General features: G+C 52.0%; 1 protein-coding gene across 2 annotated transcripts in view; it reads left to right on the top strand.

The window, feature by feature from the left end:
* The window catches only part of TMX4 (thioredoxin related transmembrane protein 4), a 378,667-nt gene that overhangs the window by 323,877 nt on the left and 35,811 nt on the right, over positions 1-18,979 (top strand). For both annotated transcript variants that reach the window (XM_086927695.1, XM_086927694.1), the window contains exon 7: positions 12,385-12,448. In XM_086927695.1, the coding sequence (XP_086783821.1) occupies positions 12,385-12,448 (64 nt within the window). The remainder of the gene's footprint in view (positions 1-12,384; positions 12,449-18,979) is intronic.

Here is an 18,979-nt window from a genome sequence, read left to right as displayed (position 1 = left end):
TTTCCTGTACCACGGTCGTATGTTGCAAGACCGACAGTTGGTTCTTACATTTTGCTACACCCTGAAAATCCCCCACTGGGATGCGGAAACCATATGAAAACCCGTTCCGCAACACCCCAGCGGAAGCATGATCCGGGTATTCGTTGAGCCAAGGAATCATTGCCATGGTATCAATCGGAGTAGGTAAAGGCGCCCCTCGGACTATTTCAGACCTGTTTGGCGCTTCCCCTACCACCGTTATCACCCGTTTTGGCTCTGCACATGGACTCAGGATGGGATGGCTGCCCACACCCTCCACATTCGTGTCTAAACTTGCATGACCCCTGGGGCCTCGTACATTTACCCCTGTTAAAATTCCAACAAATCCCCCTTTTACCTGCGTTGCCGTTCGGCTTCGAGTGGTAGTCGTTACCTGTACCCGATCGAAAGGGTGTCCCAGCATATTGGCGGGAGGATTCACCCCCGCTACTCCCTACCAATGGTACCTTCAACATACCTGTACTTTCCATTTTTGACCATGAAACAGAGTCGTAACAATCCCACGTCAAGTTTTTGTCGTGTTCTTTCGCTTTTCTAAAAATATTATCGTAACAGAACCACTGATTGCCCCCATATGATCCATAATACTCCATGATCCGTGACTGATAAATAGGCAATTCGGTCAGCAACTCGGGCCTACGTTCGCCCATGATGGAGGTAAAGATTCCCCATGCCCTGCCCCAAGTGCCAATGTTTTCGTCAACCTTAAAGGCGGCCATTTTTGCACGCCAAACACTCGGATGCATGAGCTCCTTTTGGCTCTTAACATGCTCCATCTCATAATGGTCGGTAAGCAAAGAGAAAATGTTTACATACTCATCCGCCCACATCTTTTCCTTAATTGCCAGAGGAACATGCTGACCCACCTTTTCCCTTCGTGAAGGTGCAGACCCCTCCCTCGCAATCGGCAATAGCCGCTTACCTGAACCAGAAGCTGCATCTGCCGCTGGACCTGATCCTGTTGCTTTTTCCACCGCCGGAGACAGCGGGGTAACTAGCGATGGTGCCTTCACCGCCTCCCTAGTTTCACGCAGCGGTCACGCGCAGCGGGCGCGCCGATTGTGCGCCGAAGGCGCGCCAAAGGTAAGCCCGTCTGCGCCCGTCCGCGACCGGACCGCGCCCAGCGCCAGGACCCCTGGACCTCGAAGACCTCGACCTACCCGCCTGACGTACTCCGCCGCCACCCTCACCGCACTCAACACCGGCCGACTCCCAGAATGCCACCAAGCCACACCACGACACACCCACGGACCTTTCAGCTGCCACGCCTGCAAGTTCTCCTGCATCCGGACCAGCCCCGCACCAGCACCCGCCAAGTCGAACGCCAGCAGTACCCACCTCAAGTGCATCCTGCTCAACACCCGCTCCGTCCACAGACACGCCATCGAACTCTGGAACCTCCTAGACGCCACAGCCCCTGACGTTGCCTTCCTCACGGAGACCTGGATGAACGCCTCTTCAGCTCCCGACATCGCCATCGCTATCCCAGAGGGCTACAAGATCGTCCGGAGGGACCGCAACGCCAACCAGATGGGAGGAGGCATCGCCATCATCCACAGGAACACCATCCGTCTCACGACCAGCACCGACAACACCCTGACCAGCGCCGAACACCTGCATTTCCAGATCCACACCAACCCGAACACCACCCTCAGAGGCACCCTGATCTACCGACCCCCTGGACCACGCACGCAATTCAGCGAGGACATCGCCGACTTCGTCAGCCCGCATGCCCTCCCCTCCGCTGACTACATCCTCCTGGGGGACCTGAACTTCCACCTGGAGAACAACAACGACCACAACACCAGCACCCTGCTCGACAACCTCGCCAACCTGGGACTCAAGCAACTGGTGTCCACCCCCACCCACCTCGCCGGACACACACTCGACGCCGTCTTCTCATCCAGCACAGACATCAACTTCAGCCACGCCACAGAGCTTCAATGGACGGACCACAGCTGCGTCCACTTCACCTTCAAGAGAACAACGACCCACCAACACCAGCAACACACCGCCCGCAGAAGCTGGAACAAGATCACAGCAGACCAGCTCGCCACCTCCCTGAGCCAACACCCTCCTGCCAGCTCAGCGAACCCCAGCCAGACCGCCGATAACATCACGAAGTGGATCAGCAACTGCGCAGACGAACTCGCCCCGCTGAGGACCCCGCCCAGCAGACCCGGCAGCAAGAAGGCCCCATGGTTCACCGACGAACTCAAGAGCTCCAAGAAGAACTGCCGAGCCCTCGAGAAAGTCTGGAAAAGGAACCCGACACCGGACAACAGGACCTCCTACAAACTGGCCACCCGGAAACACCACCAGCTGATCCGTGCCGCCAAGAGAACAGCATTCAAGGACCGGTTGGACAACAACGCACACAACAGCAAGGAACTCTTCAACATCGTGAAAGAGCTCTCCAACCCCAGCGCAGGAAACAACGACATCACCCCATCGCAAGACCTCTGCAACTCCCTCGCCTCATACTTCCACAACAAGATCACGGACATACACAGCAGTTTCAACAACCAACCAACGCACACCACGACCGACCTGCCACCCCCCCCCACCACCACCCTCCACGCCTGGACCCCGATCAGCACAGAAGACACCATCCGCACGATGAACTCCATCCACTCCGGATCACCAACCGACCCCTGCCCTCACCACGTCTTCAACAAGGCCGACGCTGTCATCGCACCCCACCTGCGAGACATCATCAACACATCCTTCGACACCGCCATCTTCCCCGAAAGCTGGAAACACGCCGAACTCAGCGCTCTACTCAAGAAACCAACAGCAGACCCCACCGACCTCAAGAATTACCGCCCCATCTCGCTCCTCCCGTTTCCAGCCAAAGTCATCGAGAAGACCGTCAACAAGCAGATGGCCGCCTTCCTCGAGACGAACGGATCCCTCGACCCCTCACAGTCCGGCTTCCGAGCCAAACACAGCACCGAGACCGCCCTCATCGCCGCCACCGATGACATCCGAGCCCTGATGGACAATGGAGAAACAGCGGCCCTCATCCTCCTAGACCTCTCCGCGGCATTCGACACGGTCTGCCACCGCACCCTAACACGGCGCCTCAGCAACATCGGTATCCAGGACAAGGCGCTGGAATGGATCATCTCCTTCCTCGACGGAAGAACACAGCGAGTCCGCCTACCACCGTACAAGTCAGAGGCCTCTGAAGTCATCTGCGGCGTCCCCCAAGGATCATCACTGAGCCCCACCCTCTTCAACGTCTACATGAGCCCCCTCGCGGCCATCGTACGCAAACACCACCTCAGCATCATCTCCTACGCCGACGACACCCAGCTGATCCTCTCCCTGACCAACAACCCCGCCGCCGCCAGAGCCAACCTGCACGAAGGGATGAAAGAGGTAGCCGAGTGGATGACGACCAGCCGCCTGAAACTGAACTCGGACAAGACGGAGGTCCTCATCCTGGGCTCTTCACCCTCCGCCTGGGACGACTCCTGGTGGCCTCCCGCCCTGGGCACCGCACCCAAACCGACAGACCACGCACGAAACCTGGGCTTCATCCTGGACTCCTCCCTCTCCATGACCAGGCAAGTCAACAGCGTCTCCTCGGCGTGCTTCAACATCCTACGCATGCTACGGAAGATCTTCTGGTGGATCCCCTCAGAGACCAGGAAGACCGTCACCCAGGCCCTCGTCACCAGCCGACTGGACTACGGCAACGCCCTCTACGCCGGGACCACCGCCAAGCTCCAGAAGAGACTCCAGCGGATCCAAAACGCCTCAGCCAGACTCATCCTCGACATCCCACGATCCAGCCACATCTCCGGACATCTGAGAGACCTTCACTGGCTCCCCATCAACAAGAGAATAACCTTCCGTGAGGGGCGTGGCTTGAGCGCCGAAGGGAATGGCGGCGTGAGCCCGGAGCTCCGCGCCTCTTCCCCCGCAAGAATCCTGATACAGGGCCCGTGGAGCCCGTGTGTACCCCGGCGCCGGATGGTGGCCCGGCGGTGACCACCTGGGCGTGATTGGGGCAGCCGGCGACTCCGCGAACCTGAGAACGACCGCCGATCGCGGCGGCCACTGGAGCGGCTGAGGGACTAGCGCCGAGCAAGATGGCGGCCGCAGTGAAACCCTGGAGAGCGGCGGCCCGCTGAGACTCGCACTGCCGGCGTGCAGGGTGAGGGCGCGAAAGCTGAAGGTGCCGTGTCCCGCACAGAAAGGATTGTTTCCTCGGCGATCGGCCGCGGCGAGCAGCGCCACCGGTGGGGAGCGAAGTGGGCGTGGCCTCCTGGTGGCCCCGTACGGCGGAGATCTAGCGGCCCGACCCGGATTTAGGCATCGGCCGGCCCGGTGAGCGATTGAGGACCTCCTGGGGAGCAGGGTAACTGAGGGAGACGGCGAGCGCTGCAGCGCATTCTGGGCCCCCCCCCCTCCCCCACGGCAGTAACACGCGCGTCTCGTGGAGGCGCTGGGTGATCCCACGGAGGCTGCAACGGGCGGTAAAAGGGCCCCTGACATACGGCCTGTTACACCGCCTCGGTAACGAAGTGCAGACTACCCCACAGCACCTGGGGGCTGGACACAGCGACGAGCGCACACACTGAGACGCCCATCCCGGGGCGCAGGGGCCGTCCAACGAAGCCCCGGGGAGCACAGGGGCGACACACGACGCCGGAGCCAGTGGGCAGTCGGGGTGAACGAGAGCAGCGGGCCGGCCACGATGGGAAAGCCGAAGACCAAGGCGGAGGAGGCGGCAACATCAAAGGCAGGAGAAGGGGGCCCTGCGGAACAGACGGACCTGCAGCGGCTGCAGGACCGAATATTGGACGCCATAACGGCCACCAGGGATGCGCTCCACAACGACATAGCGCAGGTGGCGTCGGGGCTGGGCCTACTCCGGGCTGACCATGATAAACTGAAGGACAGAGTTAAGGAGGCTGAGGTGGCGATCGGGGACATGGCGCCAGCTCACAAGGCGATGGAGAGTAAGCTGACGGAGGCCCTGGACCGCATAAGCACCCTGGAGAGACGGGCGGAGGACGCCGAAAATAGAAACCGACGCAGCAACATTCGGGTCGTAGGTGTGCCGGAGACGGAGGGGACGGGAGACATGATTGCCTACATGGAGGAATGGCTGAAGACGGTGGTGGCGCCAGAAGGACTATCGCCATTCTTCACACTGGAGCGGGCCCATAGAGTCCCCTCAGGACCACCCAAACCTGGACTCCCACCCAGACCGATCATAGCCAAGCTGCTACATCACAAGGACAGAGATCTGCTCTTGCGTAGGGCCCGGGAGGACGGCCCCTTCCAGATTGCAAACAGTAGAGTCACGCTCTTTCCGGATTTCACCTTCGAGACGCAGAAACAGCGTGCCTCCTTCCTCACGATCAAGAGGGAATTGCGGACCGAGGGCATCCCCTACTCCTTGCTCTTCCCAACCAGACTACGAGTGGTGGTGGACGACAGGGCGCTTTTCTTCACGACATCGGCGGATGCTTGGGACTGGTGGGAGACGTACAAGGCCGGGACTGATGGAGCCAGAATGAGAGAAGAGCGGGAGAAAGAGCGGGAGCGCTCGCCCAAGCGGCAGCGGAAATCGAAAAGACTCTGGAAACGAGGCCAGGGGCAGCTGGGCCCAACGGCCTCACAAACGGAGGCGGAAAGAAGGCGGCGCTGTTGGAGGTGGGGAAGCTCGGCCGAGCAGAGGGCTCCGAGTCCAGAGGGGCCTCAGACTCGGACGCTCATGTTTCGGCCTCTGGTTCGGAATCGGATTTGTCGGGACTACATCGCAAGGAGGGACCGCTGGTGACACCGCAAACGGCTGATGAGGTCCACAATATATGAACTACTGTCGGTGCTGATCGGGTAAAGTTGGGGATGTACGGGAGAGGGGGTAGCTGCCCTCGCACACAATGGGGGCCGGGGTGCACGGCGGGACTCGGGGCAGTTGATCCATCAGGAACTGGGGGGAGGGACGGAGTTGGGCGAAGCGGCCTCCCTTTGGACAAGGCCGCACTCCGTAGGCCCTTAAGGCACCCACAGCTGCGGCTGTGTAGTTGAGACCTGGGTTATCAGGTACGGGAGTTTGGATGGGGACTGGTATTTCGATATTGGGGCCTGTTCTGGGGGAGGGGGGGGCACCACAGTTGGGGATTGTTGGTTTGTTTTTTTTGACACTGTTGACCCTGGGTACGCCATTGACAGGGCTGTTGGGGAGTTTTGTTTTTCACACAGGGGGCACCATCACCGCCGGCGGGCTGGACTTGGGAGGAGGGTTTCGACCGGATCACTGGGATAATGGCTAATGCAAATGTTTTGACTTGTATGACCTGGAATGTCCGGGGCCTTCACACTATGCAACGTAGACACAAAGTGCATGCCTTCTTAGTACGGAGGGGAGTACACATTGCGCTGCTGCAGGAGACGCACCTCACACAACGGGAGGGGGAGGCCTTACAAAGGAGATGGCGGGGCCAGGTTTACCACACCAACTATTCGGCTTATGCGCGAGGGGTGCTCATATGGATTAGGGCAGGCACACCTTTCCAACTCTCACGGCATTGGATTGACCAGGAAGGGAGATATGTGGTGGTGGAGGGGAAACTCGAAGGTAGAGATATAGTTTTAGCTAGCATCTATGCCCCGAACACGGACCAATTGGCTTTCTTAGCTGCGCTGTCGGGAACGCTGGCCCACCCCCTTGCGGGCCCGGTCCTGCTGGGGGGTGACTTTAACTCCATTGCCGACCCCCTGCTGGACAGGTCTCACCCCCCCTTCGTGACTCCCCGGTACACAGACTCTCTAAGGGAAGGAGGGACTGGCAGGAGAACTGGGGACTCGTAGACGTCTGGAGAGGGCAACACCCGACTGATCGGGATTACTCGTTTTTCTCAGGGCTCCATGACCTGCACGTCCGACTAGACGCCATACTTTGCTCCCGGGAGGTGCTGCCGTGCGTCACCAGCTCGGAATACTTAACGAGGACAATCTCAGACCATAACCCGCTCTTGGTCCGGCTGGCGTGGGTTATGGGGAAGCCCAGGGTTCCGCTCTGGAAACTGAGGCCTGAGACACTGGAGGACCCCCTCTTCGGGGAGGCCCTTGCGGAGGGCGTGACCTCGTATTTCGCGGAGAACGCAGGGACGGCAACCTCAAGGGCGATGGAGTGGGATGCCTTTAAGGTAGTGGTAAGGGGCATCTGCATCCGAGACTATGTGGGCGTACGGAAGGTACTGCTGAGGGATCTGGCGAAGGTAGACGAGGACCTGAGGGAGACGGAGAGGAGGAGGCCTGGGAGGCCGGAACTCCAGGACTCCCTATGCTCGGCCAAGGAGGCGGTAGCCGTTGAGGTGGAAAGGCTTCGAGCTTTTGACCACAAGCGGTACGCGCTACGCTCCCATGTGGAAGGCGATAAGGTCGGCACCCTCCTGGCATGGCTGTCGAACCCCTCCAGAAGGTGCGCTCCCATACTCCAGCTGCGGGATGCGACGGGAGTAGTACAGCAGACCCAACTGGGCATAGTCAACGTGTTCCAGCAATACTATGAGGGCCTGTACAAGAGTGACCCGGGCGGCAGGGCGGAACTGGTGGGTCCCTTCCTGGCTGACCTGCCCCTAGGTCGGCTAGAGGCGGAGCAGGCGAAGGACTTGGGGACGGACATTGACGCGGGTGAGATACGACTAGCGGTGAGGCGGATGGCGAGGAACAAATCGCCGGGGATAGACGGACTCCCCATAGAGTTTTATGCCAAACACCTGGACATACTGGCCCCCCGTCTCCAGACTGTCTACAAGGAGGCAAAGGCAGCGGGTCGACTACCGCAATCAATGAGGGAGGCGTTGGTGGTCCCACTGCTGAAGCCCGGCAGGGAGAGCACTGACCCCACGTCATATAGGCCCCTATCTATGCTCACCGCGGATTATAAAATCCTGAGCTCCATTTTGGCGGCGAGACTCCTACCGCACATGACGGGGCTGGTGCATGACGACCAAAACGGTTTTATACCGACCCGCAACACCACGGCTAATATCAGACGGCTCATCCGCATCATGGACGGGCTCACCGGGAGGACAGGGACAGAGCTGGTCCTGTCGGTTGATATTGAAAAGGCCTTCGACAGCCTCGAGTGGGACTACCTCTACGCTGTCATGGAGCGCTTCGGCCTGGGAGCTGGCTATATCCACTGGACCAAGGTCCTTTACGCGGAAGCGATTGCGAGAGTGAGGGTAGGTCCAGCGGTATCCCTGCGATACCCGGTGGAGCGGGGCACTCGACAGGGCTGCTCCCTATCACCGCTCCTTTTTGCACTGGCCATTGAACCGCTGGCGGCCGCGGCCCGAACGGGGCGGCACATCCACGGAGTGCAGACCTGTGACGGACATCATTTCATTTCGCTGTATGCTGACGACTTATTGCTATTCCTCCGCGACGGAGGGGAGGACCTGAGGAAGGCGGAAGCTCTGCTTGGGAGATTCGGAGAGATGTCGGGCCTGCGGGTCAATTGGCCCAAGACAAGCTTGTTCCCGCTGCTGGAGGGCACTGCCCAGCCGCAGCACCAGTCGGAGGCGACCTGGAACCCTACCTGCATGAAATACCTGGGGGTTCATATCTACCACAAGCCGGAAGACTTACTCGAGGGCAACCTGGGACGGTGCGTGCGCGGACTGAAGGGCTGTATGTCCTTCTGGTCCACATTACCGCTATCAGTAGCGGGCCGGATTTCCCTGCTAAAGATGGTAGCCCTGCCGAGATTACTGTACTATTTCCGGACGCTCCCAATTTGGATACCTGGCTCCTTTTTTAAGCTCCTCAAATCTCAGATCACATCGTTCATCTGGGGAGCGGGACGATGCAGAGTAGCGCTGGCCACGCTCTCTCGCCCGAAGGATGAGGGGGGGCTGGCGGTGCCGGACTTCGAGCTCTATTACCTAGCGGCCCAATTGCAGATATTCACGCAGGAGGTTGCGAGGGTTTTCCGGGGCCCAGAGGAGGAAAATTTGCGGGGAACGCCCAGGCACGTCCTGGCGTACATAACCCTCCAGCAGCGGTTGGACAGTCGGGACTTATCGCTGGAACAGCGCACATACCGGCAATGCTGGAATCGGACCCAGAAGAGAGCGGGCTCCCGACGCCCCTACGCGCCTGAGATACCGCTGGCCATGCTGACGGCACTGCCACATGGCGGCGATTGGTCGAGCCTGCAGGAGTGGGAAGAAGCGGGAATTCAGGTGGTTGGGGACCTATTTGAGAGTGGAACACTGCTCCCGTTCCGGGAGCTAACAGACCGCTTCGATATTTCGAGAGGGGGATTCCTGCTGCACGCAGCGGTGACCCGGGCGATGCATGCCCACTGGGGCACGGGACTTGGAGAGCCCGAGACGGCAGCGGCTTGCCAATACGCCATGATGGCGGCGGGCACGGTTAAGGCAGTTACATGCCTGTATAACCGAATGGTTAGGGAGAATATCCCTCCTCTCGCATCCCTGAAAGCCAAATGGGAGGCGGATCTGCACAAGGACATTCCGGACACGACCTGGGCACAACTTGTCCGCAGGGCCCGTAACAGCACGAGGAACGCCAGGTTCCAGCTGATACACTACTATGTGTTGCACAGGGCGTATATGACACCAGGTAGAATACGGCGGTATTTTGGAGACGACACAGCAGCCTGCCCCCGGTGCCCGGAAGAAGGAGCTGAGTTAGTACACATGCTATGGGCGTGCCCGCTCCTGCAGGACTTTTGGCAAGAAGTGGGGGAAGTACTGAATGAGGTGACGGAACGATCGCTAGAGTATGGCCCGGCCGAATGCCTGTTGCACTGGTTCCCCCACACTCCCAAAAATAAGCTCACGAGTAAGTTCATCGACATGGGGCTGATGATAGCGAAGAGAGAGATTACCAGGAATTGGAAGGCGCGGCTGGGGCCTACTCCACGGAGGTGGCGGCAGGAGTTTCTGAAATGGGCCTCGGCTGACAGCACGCATAGATACCAGGTAGCGCGCAGGACCCCTAGCCAGGCAGCAGCTGACACCGCGACTGCGTGGGAAGTAATGGTGCAGGCGCTCAGGGACAGCGGGACTGACGCACAGGAGGAAACTCCCGGAGGGGAGGGCACAGAGGGAGAGAGTTGAGGCCCCAGGAACAGCAGGACCACGGGGAGCATGAGGCTAGCATCCCAGGGGTAGTATTAATGAAGCCTTAGGCGGGGGATGGTGTGCGGGTCGGGGTGAGAGGGGGGGGGGTGTTTAGGGGGCTAGCGCGGGGAAGGGGGGAGTTGGGGCTCAGCGCGTAGTTTGGTAGGGTACTAAAAGTAGGCATACACTTAATCCGGACAATAACCACTCCTCTCTACGGAACGTCAGGCATGGCAGTGCAGATACTTTACCGCCGCCCGACCCCCGGGTTGTGGGCCGGAAGGCTGTGTAATGATTGACGAAATGTACTGTGTATCTGCTGACACTTAGGTTGCTGCTGCTATCCGTTTATTGGCCTGTACAGGTGTGTCTACAATAAAAATTATTTAAAAAAAAAAAAAAAAGAGAATAACCTTCCGCCTCCTCACCCACGCACACAAAGCCCTACACGACCAAGGCCCGAGCTACCTCAACAGCCGAGTCAACTTCTACGCGCCCAAACGCCACCTCCGATCAGCCAACCACGCCCTCGCCGCCGTCCCCCGCATCCGAAGAGCGACTACAGGAGGAAGGTCCTTCTCCTACCTGGCCGCCAAGACCTGGAACTCCCTCCCGTCCGACCTGCGCCTGACCCAAGACCACCTCTCCTTCAGGAAGAAGCTGAAGACCTGGCTGTTCGAGCAGTAGCGGCACCCCCCCTCCCCAGCGCCTTGAGACCCTACGGGTATGTAGCGCGCTTTATAAGTGTCACTGATTGATTGATTGATTAACACCCGTGCGTCGTCAGCCGTGGCGCCCTCGCTATCTTTCCCCAACCACGCTGCCAATTGTGCTGCTAACTCAGGAGGCATATCCTCCCCGGACACGGGAGTGACCACCACGGGAATCGGGTTCCCCTCCCTCGGCACTGGAGTTGGCTCTTCAAGTGGGGTATCGGGAACCGGGGTGTCCCCCCCAGATGCCCCCCTTCTGGACCTCTTGCCTTTCCCTCCGGGAGCTGCTCCCGACAAAGGTCGTTTCGGTCCCCCTTCCCCGTCTTTAGCCGCCATCTGCTTCTTCAGATCGGTTACTTCTTTCATGAGCATACGGAGCATCTGATCGGTAGTAACTCGCTTTCCGACTTTCTTGGGCATTCTCAGACAGAGTATGTGTAAGACAAAAAAAGAAAGATTACCACGCTCAAAATTGGCTCTTCGTTCCGTCTCGAGCTCACGTGCAGCGAGGAGGTGCAGCTTCGGAGCACAGGAACAAGAGGATGCTTTCTTGGCTTGTTGCTCCTTTTATCCGTCTTCAGGGCGGGCGTAAACCCGCCCCTGCCTGCCCCAAGGGCGTGGCCGGCTGCGTCAGTGTCTAGGCCAGCCCACTCCAGGGCGGGAAAAAAGCGCGCCCCGGCTACGCCGCTTCGGGGATACCAGCCGAGACTCGCCTCCCGCCCAAGATGGCTTCCCGGGGGGATCGTGGTACTCCGCCATACGTTCGGGGGGACCGAATGGTCGCCCCTTTCCAGGACACAATGTGGGGCCAGTGGATACATGTCCAGATGTCCGACATGGGTAGCGCGTGATCACTGCATGTAGTGAGCATCCTTGCTTCTGATAGGCTGAGTATTCCCAACTTAGTGTGGCATCTGCCTTTATGGTGTTTTGGGAACATGCACCCCTCTAGCCATATGTGTTTTATTGGGGCCAATCTTCTAAGACCATTGTGGTGTCGCTGCCTGTCTGTGGGATTGATATGCGTCTTCCTGTTCCAGCGTTTGTCTAAGGGTTACGTGTAACCCACCTGTGATCTGTCAATCAGTTGCTTCAGACCTAAGTCCTAAGGCCTGCCTGACCACATATATTTGACTCTGGGTTGATGGGGAGGTCATATTGGGTGGATTCAACAACAGAGATGCTAGTTCTTTGTTATATATACATATATCATGTTGTACAGTGACATCGCATTTTTCAATATTAACAGTAAGATTCAGATGTTATGCAATTTCTTAGGAAGCCAAGAAAGTGTAAACTTTTGTTGAATTTGTGTATTCTACTCTGATAATCAGTTTGTAAATGAAAGCAATGCAGATGAAGATGGACAACGTTTGATTGTCCTTAGTTCTGTGTGTTTGTTTGACGTGAATTTGATATGTCTCAAATAAAAGACAGATATAATACTTGTAAGTTATATGGGCTACAGTCATGTTCTAATGTCTCCCATACATTTATGTCATTTTCAGATTCTGGTTTTACTGGCGGATTGCATTTGCCCACCAAAACCAAGATACAGAGTGGAAAGATCTGGTAGGTTAGCTTGATCAATTGAGATGTGCATTGATCCATGATATATTCAATAACATGTAAAAATTCCATGCTAGGTTAGAAGAAATGTATACATCAGTGTTACATTAATGAAAACCCTACAGTGTTAATCCATTAAGCAAGTTACATATCAGGACACTTTCATTCAATTTGCTATTGACCTAATAATCTATTTTTGGCACTTGTTGATGAAATTTTTTCTAATCCAATTTTTTTTAGAATTACATCAAAATTGCATTTTCGAAGAAGATTGCCTTAAAATGTGTTGGGGTTTTAAAGGTAGTTGCAAGTCTATATTTTCTATGTAATTTGCCATAACCAGAATCCTCCTGAAAAACTTTAAGGCATGGGCAAAGTAGGTAAATGTTCATGCCCCTCACTTTGCAAGTTGACCCCCGGTAAAGGTATCTCTCTCTCACCTCTGTCAGTTTCTCTATCTCTTTCTACCTCCATTTGTGTCTACCTCATCACACCCTCTTTATCTCTTGCACCACTTCTTTTTCTAATTCCCTCTAACTTACTATTCAACTCATCTCCATGTCTACCTTGCCTCTCTCTCTTTCTAACTCCTTTTTCTATTAACCTCACTTTCCTCTACTTTACTTCTCTCGCTCTCCTCTCTGTCTTGTGGTTTGTTCTCTTTCAATACCTCATCAATTACTACATTCCCTCCTGTCTCTTCATCTCACATCTCCATCAAACCCCTTTCTCTTACTATCCCTATGTCTCCCCTGTCAACCTCTATTTCTCTTTCTGTGCCTCATCTATCTTTCTATTTCACAGCTCTCTTCATTGTCCATCTCACCTCTTCTGCCCCTCCTTCTCGCTCTACCTTTCTTTACATCTGCTACCCACACCCTCCCTCTCCATGTAAACAGCGGGACCCAAAAATGTTCTCGCCTAGTGCCACAAAAATACTCAAGTTGGCCCTGAAACAAAATAAAATATATAGTATTTCTAGCTTAGTACTATTTCAGAGGAATAGTTCTGTATGTATGGTGATTTTTTTTTTGGTTTAAGTGTGTTTTGTTTCACTTACATTTTAATCAGATTCTAAAACAACAACGGCTTCATCAATCTGATCTCTAGCCACATCATTGTTTTGTATAAATGCGATGATTTCTATGTTGGAGACGAGACTACAGTATTTGCAACTGTGAGAACTTTCATCTCTTCCCTCCCCATGCCACCACTTTCTACCTCTCATCTCCCAGCAATCTACCTGTCCTCCCCTTAGCCTGAGACACATTCTTTAGTGGGGTAAGTTCTAACAACACGTTCGACATGGTCTCTGTCTCACACTGCTTGAAGCAACTTAAATGGTACAGTAAAGCAGCGAACTTGCCCTGGTTTTCCACTCTGATTTCAACATGGCGTAGGTAAAACCAGCTAGGACATAAAGGACTTGCTGATATAGACTCGCCCCAAAGCGATGCAGACAAAAACAAGCATTTGCAATGCAATAGGTCTTGCATTTAAGAGAGTTTAAGCTATTGACATTGTACATGACAATACCTTTTATTGATGTGTTGTTTTTAAATCACATAAATAAAAGGCATTGTCATTTACAATGCCAATAGCTCAAACTCTCGTAAATGCAAGACCTATTGCATTGCAAATGCGTTCAGTACCATGCTATAATATATTTTTTTTTTTTAAGTGTTAGGAGAGAGCACGTCCTGCCTGCAACCTCAGGCAGGACAAAGCTATTGAGAAGATAGTGCTTGGAGGCTGTAATTAAAGCCTACAGAGTAACAACACACATAACAGGGGGTGTCGCCATCGGAGGTTGCAAAAAGGGAAAAGGCGGAACTAAGGAGGGAGTGCTAAGCCTATTGACCAATGAGCAGCCACAGTTTACAGTCGACAATGATATAAGCGAATGAAAAATATGGGCGAAGAGTGGGTGGAGCTTCAAGTCCCTACCTGAATACATCGTGCCTTGCAGAGCATCTCATGCGCTGCCAAGGCTCGACCTAAAAAAGCTGAACAAAACAACAAGGAATTATGAAAGGGATGTCTAGTCTACACTAAATGCCTGCCTTAATATGCCTTTGCATGCCTGACAACAATGATGCTTTGCTCCACTACCCTCCAACTGAGAACAACATTATTTTCCCGAGACAGGCAAATCATTTTGCAATCCATCAACTTTCAGCAAATAGCCTCCCATCTGTGGGAGCTTTTCTGTTGAACTGTAGTTCTGTTAGCTTTTTCTCCAGTGCCCAAAGGTTGATGATCAGATTATCTAGCTGAACCTATTTCCTGAAAGACAATGCACTAGGCCATAAATTGAATTGTGAGTGGTTCCAGAGCTTTAGATCAGAATCATGAATTCTGAGAAAACCATGCCATTCAAGTTGGAGTTATAGGTTCACTGGTGGCTGTTCAACTGACACCCTGGCCATTGCTTTCTGGAGTAGGTGTAATTAGTAGATATTTCCATGTGTAGTTTCAAGGAGCAGGGCATTACACTTAGCAATTAGAGACTCCCATTAATATGCTGGGGTTTTGCTTATCTTCCCGAAAACACTGAACTCTTACCAGATTTCTGGCCTAGTAAACTACCTGATTAATCTCAGGTCTCATAGATAAACATAAGTCAAATATTACCCTAATGGATTCACTTTAACCATAAAGAGAGTGGATACACTAATACAAATATTTTGACATTGACTTTTCATTTTTTGTGGTAAAAAGTACACATTGAATTTAGCTTTTTAGGAGTAACTATTGACAGTTTTAACTGTGAAGAAGAAGTATTGTATCAATCCATTAAAATATTCTCACAATGAACTCCACCACATACTACTGACTGTTTGATGTATAATTCTTCCTCCAAGGGAGTGTTTGCGTTATGATGTAAGAAGAAGTACTTTAGGTCTAAAAACGCTGCCATCAAGAATTCAATTATTTATGTCATATGTGCATTCTGTCCATGCAACCATAACCACCATTATGACACCCAATACTACAGTTATCTTTGAAGCCACCTTAATCATTACCACCACTACCCTTATAGTGCCACTACCTTTACACTACTAGCACCACCATCACTAATATTACCAATACCAACCACCACCACAATTATCACCACTATTGTGTGCTTTCAGTTATAAAACAAGCATTGGCAAAGCCGGTATGTCTGGCTTATAAAAGAAAATGCAATCCATAGCGTTTTTGTTCTGGAAATGCTTGCTTCATTTACAGACAGCTAAAACCAGTTCATCTGCAACTGAATTTTCTGAAAGACCAATTTAATGGCTTCCAGATTGCATTTCTGTAATACGAAGGTCTAACAATGTCTAATGCATGGTTAAGGAAGTACAACAATAGCTCTTGTAGCATGGCATGTAGGATTTGCAAATATATTTTAAACAACAGGAGAGAGTCACGAGCTGTTAGACCTGTCAGCCTTAGGGTGGTCTACTCCCAAACGTATTTCCTTCACCCTTCCTGTTTTTCAGAATTTGTTTTTGTTGGCCTTATTTATTTATTTAAAGAGTTTTATAAAGCGCTGGCTAGACCCGAAGGTATCAGAGCGCTTTACATGAGATTCAACAGTGTAACAGAAAAAGATCATCAAATACACATTACATCAAAAAATAGGCAATACATTAGGAGAGGAGAGAAAGGAGAAAGAAAAGTAGTGGAGGGGGGAAGGGGAGGTGAGAAAGGAAGGATAAGGGAAGAGACAAAAGGAGAGACTAAAGGAAGTCTGTCTAAAGACCGACTGGGTAGGTGACGACCAAGGAGGGAATCTACGGCCCATCTCCCCTATAGCTAAACCAGGTAGCTCCATCGGGCATCAGACAAAATGGTTCGGTCTCAAGTGGCGAGGGAAGAAGTTCACAAAAAAACAGGATGGGTACAAAGGGCAAGGGCAGGTGTGGGCAAAGGACAGCAGTTGGAAAGAGTAGGAGCGGAGAGGGGTGAGGGAAGGGAGACGGGGGGAGATAGGGTCAAGAGAGACGTAGGAGCGTTTGCCTGAAGTACGGCTGGGTAGGTGATGGTCAAGAAGGGAGTCCAAAGTCCATCTCCCCTTTAGCTAGCGAGGTAGCTCCACCGGGCATCAGACAAAAGTAGCTATGTCACAGCTGTCTAGGTAGAGTGCACTCTACCACTCCTAGCAGTTCTAATGTGCTTGTGCTCTCACCTTTAAACATGGTAAAATGGGCTTACACCTTATTGGCATATTTAATGGACTTATACATCCCTTATAGAGTGGTTTACCATATACCAAGGGCCTGTAAATTAAATGCTACTAGTAAAGCTGCAGGACTTATTATTCCCCCCACTTAAAGAGACCCTTAAAACACATCCCAGGTCTGCCATTCCAGCCCGAAAGCAGTTTCAAACTGCGAATTTGACTTGGCTATATAATCCTTATGCCAGGCCTTAAATTCCCTTTTATTGCATATGTCACCACTAAAGTAGGGCCTAGGTAGCCCATAGGGCAGTTTTCATTCTCATTAAAAGGTTCAACATGTATTTTTTAATTTTACATGTCCTGGTAGTCCAAACCTTGTACATTTGTTTTTCACTATTGGCAAGCTTACCTCTCCCATATGATAACATTGGCTTTCCTTAATAAATGTAAAAAGTGTTAACTTTTGATTGGGAACAGGTAGCATTTCATGTTTTTGGTCTGCGAAGGTTTAATGTGACATCGTCTTTAATGGTAAAGTCAGATTTTAAGTTACAATTTTGAAAATGCCACATTTAGAAAGATGTACTTTACAATGATGAGATGCACACCTCTGTACTCTTATTTTATCAATCTTTTTTTTTACTCCGTTTCACTGCTTCAGACCTGTTGTGGCGTGCAATGCTAGATACGTGCTCCGTCCAATTGCGCTTTTGAATTGTAAACGAAAACACAGGGACCCAGATCCCTTTACTAGCAGCACAGCCTTGCCCGTTGCTCCAATGAATCCAATAAATCAAGTTAATCACTGTATATACTTCAATTAATGTACTCTTTGACACTGTTCCTTTCCTTTTTTTTCATTTCTCATTTTAAATCGATTTATTTTATCCATTCCCAAATAATTTCCACGAATATTTACAAACAGGAGGTATTTCCACATGTCATGACTTTATTGGGAATGCACCCAATGCATTTCGGGAAAGAAAGATTTCCCTTCGTCAGGGGTATCTATAAAAAAATCCATAAATACAGCACCATTCATTTTCACAATATTTACAACTTTACATCTGTGCACAAACATTATACCTCTCATAATGCCTCTCAAAAACGTAATGACCAGTGTTTGTCTGTCCATAACGCTGCATACACATAAAAACTCTGTTTTAACTTTCATGATGGTTCACGTTCGATTTCACCACTTTTTAAAAAGAAAACACAGCATATCTTTTTACACTCCTAGATTAATGCCATTGACCCCATTAACCCTGTGTCAGTCCCTAAGCTTTAATGCCTCAGATTTATTACAGGCGCGCTTACCGTGACATCAGCGACGGCTCGTGGAGGGAGTTACGGTGGGGCAGGAGGGTGGGGAGGGGGAGGGGCAGGGTGGAGGTTGCTAAAAACCGGCATATGGATAATTGCAGGTAAGTAAACAATTTAATTAATAAAACGAATTTCGTAGTGCGCCTTGCATCGCAAAATGCAATGCAGTGCGAGCTACGAAATTCGTTTTATTAATTAAATTGTTTACTTACCTGCAATTATCCATATGCCGGTTTTTAGCAACCTCCACCCTGCCCCTCCCCCTCCCCACCCTCCTGCCCCACCGTAACTCCCTCCACGAGCCGTCGCTGCGTGACATGTGTCACTTTCTAAACTTCAGTCAGCAACCCAAGTTAACCACATTTGTAGATTTCATCATTTTCGTTATGGCGAGTGCTTCTGCACGTCTTCATTCACTGAGGCTGTTTAAACAAATTCAATCTCTTGCCTCATTATGTAGCTCCTCCCCATGCTCTCAGTTGTGCAGTCACTTATCTCCCAGCTTCAGCTTCTAAATTACAGGCTCTCCCTTGGGTGAAAGGTCAACACTAAAACTACAATTCCCAGAATACTCTATCTGTGTTTTCAAAGGAGAACATTATACGTTTACTCTCCCCACTTTGGTTTAATGTAATTTTAAATGATCAATGATTGCAACATGTGTACTAGATGGAAAATCTTGCTATGGTCTCATCATTGTAAAAGTACAATGTCATGAATTTCCGTCCAAAACGGCGAGATTGCACCCATGGTCAAGTTTATTGATTAACAGTGAAAAGCAGGAATATGAAGTATGAACCATAGCAAGATTTTCCATCTACACAGGAGAGTTGGTTTCCAAATAGAAGCGACAAGAAACATGGGAATAACAGCAACATGCAAGAGACTTTTGTGCTTTATATTGGGAGGGAGTTTGTCTGAATGCAGTGCGAGAAATGATAGATTATATTCTACCTCATATTACGTGGATGCTTTAAATAGGAGCGTCGAGTTAGTACACATGTTGCAATCATTGATCAGTTATAATTACATTAAACCAA

Source organism: Lissotriton vulgaris, chromosome 6 (genome assembly GCF_964263255.1).
Source record: "Lissotriton vulgaris chromosome 6, aLisVul1.2, whole genome shotgun sequence".
NCBI classification, from domain to species: domain Eukaryota; kingdom Metazoa; phylum Chordata; class Amphibia; order Caudata; family Salamandridae; genus Lissotriton; species Lissotriton vulgaris.
Note: the sequence above shows the minus strand (reverse complement) of the source record. Positions and strands in the feature narration are given on the sequence as shown.